The sequence below is a fragment of the Anser cygnoides genome, chromosome 15, assembly GCF_040182565.1.
Source record: "Anser cygnoides isolate HZ-2024a breed goose chromosome 15, Taihu_goose_T2T_genome, whole genome shotgun sequence".
In the NCBI taxonomy this organism is placed as follows: Eukaryota; Metazoa; Chordata; class Aves; order Anseriformes; family Anatidae; genus Anser; species Anser cygnoides.
The window spans coordinates 5,488,633-5,504,225 of record NC_089887.1 but is presented as its reverse complement, the minus strand read 5'-3'; the positions used below and the strand labels follow the sequence as shown (position 1 = coordinate 5,504,225).

General features: G+C 43.9%; 1 protein-coding gene across 18 annotated transcripts in view; it reads right to left on the bottom strand.

The window, feature by feature from the left end:
• MAD1L1 (mitotic arrest deficient 1 like 1) overlaps positions 1-15,593 on the bottom strand; it is a 352,087-nt gene that overhangs the window by 90,160 nt on the left and 246,334 nt on the right. The window contains exon 17 of one of the 18 annotated variants that reach the window (XM_048064431.2): positions 3,713-3,859. The exons of 16 other annotated variants lie outside the window; for them this stretch is intronic. In XM_048064431.2, the coding sequence (XP_047920388.2) occupies positions 3,713-3,859 (147 nt within the window). Of the gene's footprint in view, positions 1-3,712; positions 3,860-8,019; positions 8,173-15,593 lie in introns of those variants that run through there. One more of the 18 variants, XM_048064457.2, reaches the window with a different exon arrangement.

Sequence of the window (15,593 nt, the reverse complement as noted above, 5' to 3'; positions counted from 1 at the left end):
TGAGGAAAGCATCTCCTTTACTCTGGGTGTTCCCCTCCTAATCATATCTTGCTTTATCAAGGGGAGCAAACCAGTCTTGGGAAACATCATGTACCAGCTGGTTCATTAACACACTGCTGTATGGGGAAACCCCGATGTGCTGGGGGATGTAAGATGAATACCCAAGTCCTGATCACAAGCTCAAAGGGGTGGGGCTTCCACATGCCTCTTCTCATGAGCTTGAAAATGCCGTATCTTTCCTGACCACCCATCTTCCCCTTCCTACCAAATTTATCAATGAGCAATTAACTCAGCCCTTCCATGGATTGTTTCAACCTTTTTCCCATCATCTCAGCTGGGTCTGGTCCCTTGATTAATCAAGTAATCAGCCTCTGAAATCAGGAGGTTAATTGGTGACTCTGACCTCAATATTCTCACAGTCTTCATTCAATTTTGCATTCCTAGGATGCAACTGTTGAGGACAAAATCCTGTATATAAGTAAAAATTCAGTGGCCACATTGCACGGGTAAATAATGTTTAACCGCTGTCAGAGATGGCACTGGCTTTAATATATTTCACATGTCCAATACTGATTTTTTTTCCTAATAAATGCAGCCTAGCCTTGGAAAAGTAAATCTGCCTTTTTCTACCATGTCTTGGAGGCAGCCTGTCCTGATTTTTATAACCTTGGGGGTGGACGGCACCCTAATTCATGGACTCCTTGAACAGCTTACATTATTCATAAAGAGTTAGTGCCTTGTCCACCGTTTTGTCTCAGACTTGGCATTTCTAATGGCCATCAAGAGCACCCTCGGCACCTGTTGGGTCGCAGCCTTATCACCCACCCAACAGCGCTGGCTTATTGACATTACAACCATCTGAACCTCGAATACCACCTAAATGATGGCAACTGCTTTCCTCCACCACCCTCCGGGTGAAAAAGGACGTGCTCTGACTATGATCAGTCTCTTATGCAAGAAGCCCTGAGCTTTCCAATTTAACGGAGGGCTGACCAGCCCCCGCTCCAAGCATTGTGCCCGCATCTCCTCCCCTACGCTCCTCCTGGCCGTCTTTCCAGCTCCTGCGGCAGTTTTGGTGTCTCACCGCATCAGCTGTCCTGGCTGAAGGAATTCATCTTCATGAAAAAACGTTTCCTCCCTGTTAGGGATGCCTAGTGTCAGCCACTGGCACGAGGCGCCGAACTCTGTATCTGCTAATGTAGACACAGCCAAACGTGCCAGCACCGGTCAGGGACAGGAGGAAGCCTTGTCATCCGCTCGGTGGCTCCATTAGCAATTCCCCAGCAGTATTTCTTCAGCAGAGCAGCTTGGGGACGGGGCAGAAGTAAACAGGCAGGCACGGGGACACGACAGGAATGCTTAAGTCCGCAGCCGCCCCCAGTGAAAAGCCCACTGAACCACGACTGTGAAACAAAGACTGCTCTACCTTTACGCCCAATTAAATCGCAGTCATCAATAGTTCAGCTAGAGCAACTGCTGATGCTTACCCTCCTGCAATATTTGTTTATGTTATGGAAATACTTCAGTTAGGGGCTATTTCCAAATTAACTCGGGACAGCCCTCAGGAACATGACCACCTCCCTGCTTGCCTTCGTGGGCTTTGCTGACACACCACTAAGCCAAGTTATGAAGACTCACAGAAGCGCAACGTGGCAGGAAGGCTGAGACTTGAGAAACGTGGGCCAGGGTCCCACTGCTGAAGCAGAGCCACCCAAGTGTGAGGCACTCCTGGGTATTTTTCCTGGCTTTCCCCCTGTGCTTGTGCAGGAGAGAGATTTGCTGCAGGTTCTGGGTCACAGCAGCAAGCCCTGGGCCAACACCGCAAACTCCCAGTGGCCAGAGAGTTGCACAAGCAGCATATGGATTGACTTGGTGACTTGTAATTAACCTTGCTAATGCTTCCCCCACGAAGCGAAGACGTTAAGCTAAGAGGCAGCTCACTGTTTGCTCTGCTTCTCAATTCAAAGACGTGATGGCGCTAATTCTTAAGCCTCACCTAATACCACTAATTCCGGCCACATTTCTAGCACAGTCAGGATAAATTGTTTTAAAAGTCGTAATTTGCAGAGTGCAATTCAGCATATTTCAGAGAAACGCTTCAGGCACAGCAGTAGGGGCGACTGAGCACAGGAAGATCCTTTCAGGACGGGTCGAGGTGCGTTAATAGAGCAGGTTTCTGATGACAGCATTGCTGTTTCCACCCACTCTATCTACCACCTACAGAATGTTGAACATCTTCATCCTTTAAGATCTTTCACAACATTTGGAGAATTAGGTTTAATTATATCTTTAAAAGACAGTGTTTGAAAACTCGAATGCCTGTGTTTAGAGCACTCGCTGGAGTTCCTGTGTTTGACTCCGTTACGCTCGCACAAAACAGGCAGGAGAAGTTGCAGGTGTGCTCTGCGGAAACCACAACTGGGGGAAGTCACACCATAAACATCCAGCATCCCAGAGAAGGGACGCCGAAACATCCCTCACTGAAGTGCTAATGAAACAAATAAGAACTGAGAAAACAGGCGTAAGGTTTGCCAGGTTATACCTTGGTCAGGCGTAATGACTGGCTGTTTACTTTGCTTGGGGAAAAAAAAAATTCAAGGAGAAGAACAAAGAGAAAGGGAAAATATTTCGAAATCATCCTGCCCAGTCTCCTTGGTATTCAGGCCAAGCGTATGTATTAAAAGTTGCCCATCATGGGCAGTTTGTCAGGGAAGAAAATCCTCACTGAAAAAATCATTAATCTGTTACAAAATTAATATTGCCAAATGATTAACTTCTTCCTAATGACGCTGCTTCCTGAAACACCTTGTATTTTCACACACGTATATTGACTTTAATGAATAATTCAAACTATTTTGGATAAATAAATAAAATATGAGTTGGACTTTTTTGGTCTCTCATATTGGAAATGTCACTGCTTTTTATTCCATTGCTTTTACACTTCTTACATCTGAAAACGTTCACAGCTGCCTGGAAATACCACAGCTTTGGCTCTTGCTCTGAGTTCAGCCAGGTCAATCAATAGCAATAGCAGTCTCTACACCAAAGAAAACCAAATCCACACTTAACCTTTTCCCCAGGGAAAGAGGTAAAACAATGTGGCTCTCAGCATGCCAGAAGTGGCATGAAATTAAATGTACCACTAGACTTTTTCAGGAAAACAGAAATTTGTTCTGCCCATCCTCAAAGATGCCACGAGCCATGTAGCTGCATTAATTCACTTGTGATCCCAGCTAATATCTCTGTCCTAGAAAGGCCTGAATTCCTTTCTAATTCTCCATTAAAGGTTACTTTCCCATGGTAACATGTCTGGGGGTCACTCACTCCACAACATAAGGAATAAAATATTTCGTACCACGTTGATCCCTGTCCCTGTTGACCCTGCCAGAACACTTCTGACAGATGCTACCCAGTGTTGCTACAGAGAATACCATATTCTTTTTATTAACCCTGCTCTATTTAAACAGAAGACTGCTTAGCTTGTTTCCAGCCTACAGGAGGGATGCCAGTTCTCCCAAGGTTTGTTCTCACAGGGTCCGTGATGGGAACAGGATGCGCTGTTTCCTCTACTCCAAGCAGCAAGGCCACAATTACCCTTTCTCTCTGTCACCTGCACAAGCTGCTTCTCTTCATTTCCATATCGCCATGCCTGGCATGCAGCATCCCCCATCAGTCACCCCACCTGCACCCCTCCGAACTATTATTGAATTACATTCTCCTACTGCAGGTCTGTCCTTCCCGGCTGACTCGTTGCAACTCCAACGCCACCCCACTGCATCTGAAATCCTTCCAGTCTTTCCCCCGATCAAACTCCGAGCTGAAATTTTCTCCTTCAGCTTTAGTTTATGATGAACACCACCTGAAAAGAGTTCGGTGATACTGTGAAGGACAAAATATAAAAATAAATTGTATCGTATTAAATAAAGTCTAATAGAAGAGGAGCCGAGCGTTTTCTGATATAGGCAGGTTTATGACCATTGCTCTCCCGAAATAAAATTCGCTTTGCTAGATTTTATAGATGTGTTTTACACTCTGGACGGGTAGGGGAGTGTGGGAGCGAGACCACGCCATCCGCCTGTGCCGCAGCCCGCTGCCACGCTCACCGACCCGATGGTCTGGCAGGCTCAAGCTGCGCTCTGGGAAACTTGCAATTTGTGACATTACAACCATGAATTACAACTTTTCTTAAAGGTAAAAACAGTTTTATATTCAACAGACTGCACTGGCTGTTCAATTTCAAACCCAAGTGGTATTTATTTGATCAGTCAGCGTGGGTTTATTTTTAAGCTGTGTATGTACCATATGGCTCAGTGCATCTCCCAGCCCCCTCCTCCAGCCACCAGCTTCCCCCTTCCAGCAGCCTGGGGAGAAGCTTTTGAAGGCAGCAGGCTACAAGTACACGTCTCCATCACCATGGCTCTTGCATTGCCCAAGAACTCTCCACCAAGAAAGATTCCTGTATATTCATTCTTCAGCAAACATGGTTTTCTGAAGATACCGCATCAGACATATTCCGTGCATCTCTACAAGGTGCCTCTTCTTGGAAAAAAAGTCCACAATTAACCTCTATCCCCAGATAACCTGCACAGAGTGGCAGAGGGCATCAGAGGTTGGGTTAGAGGAAAAGGGGCAGGCTGTGGAGGACCGGGGCCTGGAAGCTGTGGAAGAGGATAAACTTCCTCTTGTAGTACCTACAGACATATATAGCATGCATTAGCCTCAAGGGTTGTTTTTGCTTGTTCGTTTCCCATTTCTTCTCCTGATAATGCTGAGATTACAAGGCAAGGTTGCCAAACTCAGGAGCACACCTGAAGTTGGCCTACCTACAGGACTCAGCCTGGACAGATGAACCCCCACGGGACAGACGGCTGTCCCAGGGGACATCCCCGCTTGGAACTTCGCTGCCCATCCTTCTCCCCCTCCTTGGCAGAGGTGTTTTGGACCAGGGGAAGTTAAGAAAGAAGGCAGCTTTTGGAGCCCGGCTCAGCTCTTCGGTCACCCGTGGCGCATCCGTGTTGCACTCAGTGAAGGCAGTGCACTGTAGTGTAAAGAGACCCTGGGTAGCTTTAAAATTACTGGCTTAAATAATGCGAACAGCCTGCTTGGTGCAATACAGACCTCATTGGGGATGGCAACATTCACCCCAGATGCAGGATAAATTAACCCCAAGAGAGCTATTTAGTGCCCAAGGTGGATTTCACCAATTAGTATGATATGGCACAAACCTCTTGGAAGTTAGGATCATTACACCGGTCATAAATCGTGAAGCAGCCAGGAAGACATCTCCCTGCTGCCCCTCCCCAAATGATGATAAAGTCTTCTAGCCATATTTCCCTTCCATATGGCAATTACAGCCCAACAGCACTTCCAGAACAAAGTGATGTCAGCTGGAGCTAGTCATTAACTTCAGACACAAAAAATAGCCTCACCTTTAAAATTCAAATACATTGTGCTACTTAAGTTTACAGGAGAGCAGGCTATCTTCTGCTTCTAGGGCAAGCCAGCAAATACCAGTGTTCCAGGTAATCTATTTTGGAGTTATCAAATAATAATAAAAAAAAAGTAACTGGGACTTTTGTGGGCTGTAGTTCAGGGATGTTCGGTAGCAAGAACAGGAGCATAGCTTGCACAGCTTGTCAGAGGAAGGAGAATCACTTTTCCACTTGGCTGTTTCTAAGAAAAAGAGTGGTTTTGAAACTGCTCAAGTGTCTAATGTAAGAATTAATCCTAGGGACTATATAATTAACATATATAATACGCATTGTTAATTGCACAGGGTGGTCTGCAGAAGCATCTAATAGACAAATTTATCTCTGCCTGATCACCTCCCCTGTGCTCTGCCCATGATCGTGTTTCCATTGGCACATCACCACTATTACTGTTACCCCAAAACACTAGATGCTATTTAAACCTCTGAACAGCATCAAACATCTGTTATTAAAACAAACACAGGAAAATGTTCCAGAAATATTTTTGTTCCTTCTCAAAAAGAAGACTTTTTTTTTTTTGCAGGAATTACAGTCATTCAAACGGCAGGTGGACAATATTCAATCACACCTTAGAGAGTGCTTTACAGTTTATTATCTAACGATGGTCATGTAGGCTACAAACGAGAGCTTTTCACCACTGGCAAGAGGTGATTTCAGACTTCCCCAGGAGCACAGCCCTTTTGCTCTGCACTTTCCATGTTCAAAATCCTGATGTTGAGAGTTATGGAAATACTATTCTGACTCGATAATAGTGACCAAAATTGTTACTTACACTACCTTGCCTCGTTCTCTCCCCAGTGTTGTGAATTCTGTGCTCACAACACTTATCCCAACTTTACAGGGAGATGGATCTAAATATAGAATTTGTAAACATTTACAGGGATTCTGACTACTTCTAAAGTAGCTTATCAAATAACTATGTGGTATATGACAGACCAAGATGGGGCAGGGCATCATACAGGCATTCTTTGGCTCTTATTTGGGATGCACAGATTGAACTCTAAACCCCGTAGACTCTCTGATTATTCTGAGAGCGGCTGTAAATAAGCACGCTCTGCTGCGCTGGACTGAATCCCTTCCTACCCTCTCCTCTTGACAGACATTATGCACCATTACCGGCTCCAGAACTCACTTTGGAGACAAAGCCCAATGCCTCCATCCCCTAGGTAAGACAGCTTTGCTGAAAGGTCAGCCTGCCATTTCATTTGTTTGCATGGCCCGGGCTAATGGAAACGCTTCCGCTGTGAGCAGCACGCGGGCAGGCTCGAGGGTCGCAGAGGACTGAGAGGAAAAATGCACACCATTTTACCCAGTCAGCAGGGATGAAAACACAATTGCACTGCAATTGATAAAGGCAAGGCTCTGCAGCATGCCACCTTATTTGTGTTTTTAATGGGAAAAGATTGTGGAGTTTGTTTTATGTCTTTTGTTCCAAAGAAAACTAAGCTCTAAAAAGCCTCCACTCACTCCTATTCAAGCCCTTTTTTTTCCCCGTGTTTATCCCCTTAATAGTGTTTTGAAGTGTTGGCACCGCAAATATATTGCTCTTGGCCTGAAAGCACTCTTGGTGCCAACTAGTCAAACTTTCCCCAGGCCCTTCTTTCTCCTCTGTGCTCCTGCAGCAGGCCCCAAAGACACTTACTCTGCTTCAATCCCACACCAGACGTTTCCTCTGTGCACTCTTCTGAGTGCCCTGGACCTCCTCCCATAGGATAGCAGGTTCTGCCCTATCTTTATTGGTATATTTTTCTTGTTCTACTTCATTTTCTGGTGTCCGCTTTATGAAAACAATCCTTTAAGGATGATCTTGCTGGAGCAGCACAAAATGCTGGTTCAGCATGGAGCAGCAGAACAGCAACGAGGGAAAAGGGGCTTTCAAATAACAAAAATGCAGGAATGTGACACAGACATAAGGACAAGCAATCTTTTTTCCCTGGAGCATGAAAGATGTTTGGAAACAGAGCCATCTCCTGGATAACCAGGCTTTCAATCACATTATTCCAGCTTCTGGAGCTCCTATTTCCACTGCAGGAGCCTGAAGTGTTGTTATGGATAGGGAGGGTTATTTCCTTTAACCATGTGCTAATGCTCTGGAGCAAGAGATGAAGGCTTGAAGTCTCCAAGCAATCCCCACAAAGTGTCCCAAGACTGGCAGGACCACCAAAAACATCTCTGGGTAGGGTGACAGGAAAGGTAACAAAATCTCAGCCCTAGCACTGAGTCTTGCTTCCCAATTCTGAATTATTCATCACCTGCTAACTTTCAAACCAGTTCAGTTTTAAATTTTTAAATATTTAGTAATTGGGTATTAAATATTCATGCAATTTTATTAGAAATTTTGGAAGATGGGCACTAAGGCTGTAATTGTTAAGTTCATCATTGGGACTGACTGGCTACTCAGAGTGACTTTCCAGCTTCCTAGAGAGGGAACAGGGAAGAAAAAAGGCAAAGCGAGTATTTATGGACCTCTCCAACTCTAAATCACAAGACAACACAGCTACTTATACCATCTATTTTCCAAAAAAAATCATCTCTTTATGAAGAAAGTGAGAAACCTACACTGGGAGCATGCTAGAAAGCCCTCAGCTGCAGTCTGAAGAGTTTCATTTAGGTGTCAAAGAGAAAGATGTCCGTCTTGGTTCAGTGTATGTGACCAGCAAAAGGACAGTTGAACAGCCTCTGTCTGCAAGAGCAACAAGAAGAACACACAGTTGGTCTCTCTTGTGGTTCAGGGTAGACGTGGGTAAAGTTCAGCTTAATATGCACCTGAAATGAGGCAGATTCTTCCCTTTTTCTGACAACCGCTCAGATGGTAAGACGGGATGTACAGTTTCCCCTGAGCTGGTCTGACAACTCAGATTCATTAAATATCCATGCCTGTTGTAGCTCCTGCAGACCATTTTTTCTTCTCTTCTACCCCCTCCTTTGTAGTGGATGACATCTCTTTAACCCTGATCCATGCTGAGAGTGCGCCCATGTTCCTGTCCTCTGCATTATGAGCGCACATTCCCCATGGCGCCGGAAATTGTATGGTTTACACAAAAGATGACACAAAAGCCCTGGAATTATATGCAAATGAATGGATCCATTCCTCACTTGTTACCATTACAGCTCTGACTTTCCAACAACTGCATGGGGTAATTTCTGCACCAGCTTTCAAACAAAGGGCATCTCTGTGTTATTAACATCTCATTGTGGCAAGCAGTTTGTCACCTTTCACAAAAATGATCTGCAAAGACACCAGCAATTATTCCCAAGGAGATTATTGGGTGGCTGTGTCCCAGCACAGCAGCTAGAGGGTAAAGTGACATAATATTCACTGGGAAAACTCCTTTTTCAAGTCAAGAGTACATGGAACAGATTAAAAAATGAACTGAATTGGAAACAAACACAAAACTAGAGGAAGAGCTAATCTTGCTCTCTTCGATTTTCTTCATCTCTATGTCATCATTAGGAGCACATCTTTAGAAGAAAAGTAAAAGCTAAAAGATTATGACATGAAACGACAGGACATTAACTTTGGACACTTATCCTGGGAAGGAGCTTGGTATGTTTATAAATAAAAGACCCAGAGGAAGAACAATTCAAGCACCAATTCCAAAAATCCAGCCAATTTCTAGGTCTTGCATATTTGGTTCTTCCAACACTTTTTAAGCATGAAGGACTAAACATCTGCAAGGCAGACAGGTTTTCTCTTCCTGAGATCGCTGTGTAATGCCTGGTTGTATCTTATAATAGGACCCAAGAACCAACATATGCTTGGCTAATATATTCACGAGTGAAGTGGGACAAAGAACAGAAGCCCCATCTAGTTTGAAGTAAATAATTATTAAATACTCAAAGTTATGCTTTGAGGACAGGTCATTTCTAGTCATTTGCCAAAAAATAAAAACCAAAAACCTCACGGTCTGTCCTCAGGGATAAAAGCAGCAGGAAAACAAAACAAAACAAAAGATCTTACTAAGTACTTTTGCTAGTACTAAGGCGGCTTGTTACCTTCACCTCTATGAAAAAATGCTTTTTGTTAGTCTGATGGAAGCCTCTTCTGAACTTCAACACTCACATTCAGAAATCTGTTCTTTGGATCAAGAGAAGCACAAGAAAAGTCAGTACGTTTCCTGTTTGTGATGATGGGACGGACAGAAGTATTGCTTCACTTTCAGGGTGTATATTGTCAACAGCTCACGCTTGGTTTCTGCACACAACCTACAAACACTTTTAAAAAAATGATGAGCTCTGCCCATTTCAAGTCTGAGAAACATCTGTACAGCACATAACGATCCAAAACAGAGCCACTTTGCATGTTTGTTTCTTCATCACCATTTTAAATAAGTTTCTCTCCGTAATCTAGGAGGTACAGCCCAGAGTCATTGCACATTGCTGCCATACGTCCACACAATGCCTTCTGCCGGCACAGGGCAACACAGGCAACACGCAGCAGAATACAGCCGGGGACAGAACTGATCCAAGAGGAGGCAAGGACATGCGATGACTTTGCAGAGTTAATTTAAAGGGTAGTTTGTAATATAAAAGAGTAGGAAGATTGTCAGACAGGGAAAGCAGAGGAGATCTCAGGACTGAGTGGAGCACTGTGAGATGTAAATCAAGTGGGACTTGGAAGAATGGGAAAACAACAAGAGATGGAAAAATGCAGTCAGCCCACAGCCACCCGTAAGGTTGCATGGACCCGTCCACTAAAGACAACGAGTTCTGGGGATTCTTAGAGCTCTGCCCAAATGCAGAAGCAAGGGCAGTCTGAATAAAGAATCTAGCCTAACCACTGAGCAGGCTAAAGTTAGTAGCATCTTGAATTCCTATTGAACTGAGGGACTTCGGTGGAGGAACAAACAGGAGCAGTGACTGATTTCACACCTGGCTGTTCGAATTATCTTAAGCAAGGTGAGCGAGGCCACCTGGGAAGGCCTCAAATCACAAGAGAATACTTGTGGGTAGATCTAATTAGACAGAAGCCCTTTTTTTTTTAAGAAAGAGGTATTTTAATGGCTTATAGGTCCTTTTGCAGGAGCAGGGGAAAAAATAAAAAGACAGATTTCTGCTACGATGCCGAAGGCTCAGCTTCCTTCCTTCGAAGGAAGAACACTGAAAGAACCTAGTAAACAGACTCTGTAGCTTGAGAGTCAAAACTAGAGCTTTTGGCACAATTTTGACCAAAAATAGTAATAATAAAATGCTCTGACAAAGGGGTTTTGGTTGGAGATAAAGAGTGAGGGAAGTAGAAACATATTCTTAATGAAAATCTCATTTAGCAGGGGTTTTTTGAGGTGCTTAAAAATTCCACTGAGGTCACCATTCTGGAGAGATGACAAACTCCTGGGATAAAGGCTGGAAAATCCTGGTAGTCGTGTCACATTTAGCAAGTCAAAGATATGTTTGTATAAGGCTGTAGAGGGCTAAATCCATTTTACATGCTGTATGTATTATTAATTTCTGACAGTGGGCTTAGAAAAACCTAATTCGCTGGAATACGAGCTCCCTTTGAGCGGAGGGAAGCCTTTTCAAAACTCATCTTTTATTGACTGAGTCATTTTTGAGTCAATCTGTCTGCTTTCGGCAAGACAAGAGTTTTAAATCTTCTCTCTTTTTTTCCTCCTTTTTGAGTCGTGGCAAGTCTATTAAAACCTGCTAATGTATGCAGCAAGGCCTCTGATTTGAAATGTAATGAATTCTTCAGATAGTGGCAGATTAGGGGGAGAAGACGATAGAAAGAGCCAGAGATGCCAAAAAAAGAACTCTCCAGAAAAAGAGGAGGAGAAGGGTGAGAGGGAAAGAGAAAGATTAACCCTTTTCGCCCAGAAGAAGAAAATCTTTAAGCCCCATTAACAGAGTCAGTTAAAAAAGCAGAACTGGAAGAGGCAGAGCATCTTCAGGCATGCCTGGGGCTGAATGAGACAAAGAATAAATGAATCTTTCCTCCTAGACTCTCTTGTAAGATTAGGTAATTCCCTAAGTGAAAAATGAATAAGTTAGAGAAAATTAGCTCCATCCATATAAATAAGCCTTCATATTCCAAACTCGTCACCCAGAGCTTCCCAGGCGAATGCCCTGAAACATTTTTGCTGTTGTGTAACAGATGGTTTCCTCCTCCCCCTCCTTGGTTTGGATCCAACTGCAGTATCTTTCAGGTGATCTTGTTTTAGCACAAAAATGAGCATTTTGGTGTAAATCATAAATACTGTTAGTGAAACAGCACTTGGCAGTTTTATTGTATTTGGCATCTTTGAAGTGCTGGACAAACATTACACAGTTACACAAATGAGAGATTAGCACTGTCTCCTTTTTACAGATAGGGGAGCTCAGGAAAAGAGAATCAAGGATGCTCCTTAATTCGACAGCACTGATCTGGTGACAGCCCGGGCTGAGAACACAGAATCTGCTGAATCACAGCACAGACCTGTGATATCTTCCTGTTTAACAGTGAAATTCATAGCTCAGCGTCAAATTTGATGGCTTTAAAAAAATTAGCTTTGCAGCAAAGTTCTAAGGAAACAAAGCCTTGGAGGTAAAATGAGAAAAACAGCCTGATGAAGCACAAGCGACCCAGTGGATTATAATTATAATTATGCTCAGCATAACTGATGCAGGTGAGTAAATACGGGAGACTGAGAAACTGGTCCTGTCAACCTAATGGCCCTTCACTAATGAAAGGTTCTGAAATGTTTTAACAGTTGAGAAATCCCAAATAACAGAGGCAGAATACTTCAGCTTAAGATGCAGTAGAGGTATCTAGGTCCATGTCTTCAAGGAGAGACTGTCTTTCCCTACAGATGCAATGCATTCGGTCCTCTGGCACACAAGTCAAGCTACAAAAGGAAAAAAGGTTTGAAGAAGTGCAAAGTTAGCTCAAAAGCTGCTGGAGGCACAGAGACTGTAGAAAGTAAGCACGAGTTGGAAAAAACAGAGGCAGGAAATACGTACAGTAGGATACAGGACACAGTAGAAGTGTTATCTTGGAGGCCAGCAAGCTATGGGAGTTAGCCTGGCTTTTCAAATCGCTCCCAGGCATTGTCTGCTCTTGCTGGCAGAAACATTTTTTCCACCCTGGAGAATAACAGTGTCTGGATACCAGTCCCCACCATCTCCTGAACTCTATCAGTTCCTTGATGTGATTCTCCCCAACGGGGAAGCTGCCTTCTCCTACCTGTCTGTTTGCTTCACAACTCTGACATTAAGGGCCACAGAAGTCACAAACGTGAACTTTTACATCTCCACGTATCAGTGCTTACAGAAAGAAGAAGAGGTTACACTAGCTTTTATGTATGTAGACACAATCCTGGCCTTTACCTTGGTCCCAGCCTCCGGATTCAACAGCTGGCACTCACCCTCTGAATCAGTAATGAAGCAAAGGTTACGGCAGGCAGCACACTCTGCTGTGGATACACCATTTTTCAGAGAAGATAAGAAACTTAGGCCTGGGCCATTACAGAAGAGGCAAAGTGCTTGCTCGGCAGCACGTTTTTCCTTTGGGATGGGGTCAAGAGCGAGGACTGTGGCATCACCCTCCCGTCCTGTACAGGTGGCATCCAGGTTACTGCCTTCTGCCCGCCTCCATCCCTCCTGCGCTTTCGGGTTAAAAAGACACTTCTCACTTGCTGCCATAAAGAAGGCTCCAGTGTGGCACTAAACAGTTACATATTTTGCTCTAGCTGCAGATGCGTTTTAGTGATGGATGAAGCAATCCTTGTATATATTTTGTATAGCTGTGAAGTTTACAGAGCACTTTGGGAATCCCTTGAGAGGCTGACATGCTTATCGCAGCAAGCCCTGCCAACACCAACTGCTGTAGCGGGCTCAAATGATAGCCACAATTTTTCTTTTTCCACTGCAACCTGCATTCCTTCTATACGGTCTCGTGATCCCTTTTTCCCGGCCTGTTCATTTGGGAGATCCTCCGTGCTTCTCAGCCTTGCTTGAACTCTTCCACCTCCAACTCCTGCCTGAAGCAAACACGAGCCATGACGCAGCACCTGGCCTTTCTGAAACAAGGTCAGTCCAGAAACCAAGACCCGTGGTGCTTAGTCATCAAAGGGAGTATTTTGGTACAGGAATAGAGCATACTGTATTAGTAGCCTTGACTCTTGATCCACTCACCACACCCAGGGAGCAAGCACACACATCTGCTCCCTTCCATTGCGGTCTTCCAAGAGAAGGATTCGTTTCAGTTTTAGGTTTGGAGAAGACTCACTCTCTGCTGGTGTAAACTGTCCCACTGGGATCGATGACACCGAGTGCCACGGACACCGTGCTGCTGGCATGAAGGGTGCTGCTGGGACAGGTCTGCCAGACGTGTAGGAAAAATGTACGTTGAGGGACAAGTGAGGAAAGGAAAAAAATGACATGCACCAAAGGTCTGTGTGCATGGGATGTGCAAGCAGCAAAAAACAGATTTACCCAACTAGGCTAAATCAATGAATTAGCCCTGTACTCGAAGAAAAAGTGATCATTAAAGGCTGTGCTATTCACTCTACGTCTGAGAAAAGTCTACAAAAACCCTTTTGCATTATCCCTAGCCTTACAGATTTTTTCATTTGAGTTTCTGAGTGGGGATTACCCATTAAGGTGCAGTGGCCAAATCACATTCAATCTATTTTCCGTGAAAATAGGAAAAAACTTTGGTCTCTCCTGTCCTCCTCTAACCAGTTCCCTTCCCATGTCCACATCCAAAGCATTTACCTCTGACTTGCCATAGGTGCACCAGTCCTGAATACTGAGAAGGCGCCCAGGAGGATATCTAAACACCACCACTCACTTCTCTGTCCCACAGGCTGAATCTTACTTCTTCAGCACCAAGTACATTTGGAAGATCAAGAGTTCATGTAAAATCTTACTCTCCTCCTAAGCCAGTAACAATATGATTTGCACGGCCATCAGCATTTGCTACCTTTGACCCGCACATCATCTCATGCCCCCATTTAAGACCAGGGATGTTGCTGTATGGTCACAGGCCAATTTCCACAACGGTGGTGGCATAGCAGCTGGGTTCAACCACACTATGGCACTAAAACATCTGTTCATACCTAGCCACCCCAGTGCTTGACATAACACCAGCTCAGCAAATTGCTCAGAGAGGGTTTAGACAAGCAAGAGAGCCAGCACTGAGCTGTGCAGACCTCCTCACCCGCTCCTGGTGCCCTGGGGAGGTGCAACCAAGCAAACAAGGGAGTTAACTACAGCTGGGGTGAGGCAATAAAAGCAAAAGAAGAAAAAAAAAAAGCCTTCACAGGGAGGCGAAGTGTAAAACTACAGGCAACTACAATATATGTACCACGCTGAGTTTTTATAGAAATGTGTTTGCTTTTTCTAAACCACCGAAGTCAGAGATGGTAAACATCTGTTCGTTCACCCAGTCTCTCTCCCACAGTGTTTTGATTTAGGTATTTTCCTGAAATATGTATAACTTAAACACAGCAGAATTGTGCCAAGGCTTTTGAAACAGTGAAAGGGATTACAGTTATTACAAAAAGTGAAAAATTAATAACTTGAAGTCATTCAAGCAAAACACAAGAACCCTAGCATCACTCTGAAACATTCCAAAACAGAATAACTGAAAATACTTTGAAAGCATTTTTCCGGTACAACTAAAATGACCTCACTATCAGCATGAGATCTACTGAAGTATCTTGCTCCTTTGAACGTTGCAGTCTTCCCTCTGGATAGCCATGTGTCAGTTATAACAAAGTTTTGGGGCATTATCAACTGTTGCATCCAAAAGTTTGTGAGCTGGAAGCAAGGAATGGCTGTTGTACTCCCAGTACCATTCATTCTTCTGCTCTATTAATTTTATTTATTTGAATTAAGATTCCAAAACAAAAGAAGTCAATTACGGCTTACTAGGAATTATAAAGAACCTGTGTAATCGGGCTTCTGATTTAGTTATCACCACAAGTATACATGCTGCACTAAGATAAAGCAATAAACCAAGGTTTGCATTATTTGCAGCTGCTCAGAGTAAAAAAAAATAGAGAAAAGCTACAGAGATTTTTATTAATGCTTTAGATGGCTTAGAAAAAAGTCACTTAATCATAACACTGTAAACAAGGAAGTTCTACAGCAGTATTTAAAAATATCTGAAATTGTTTCAGGAGC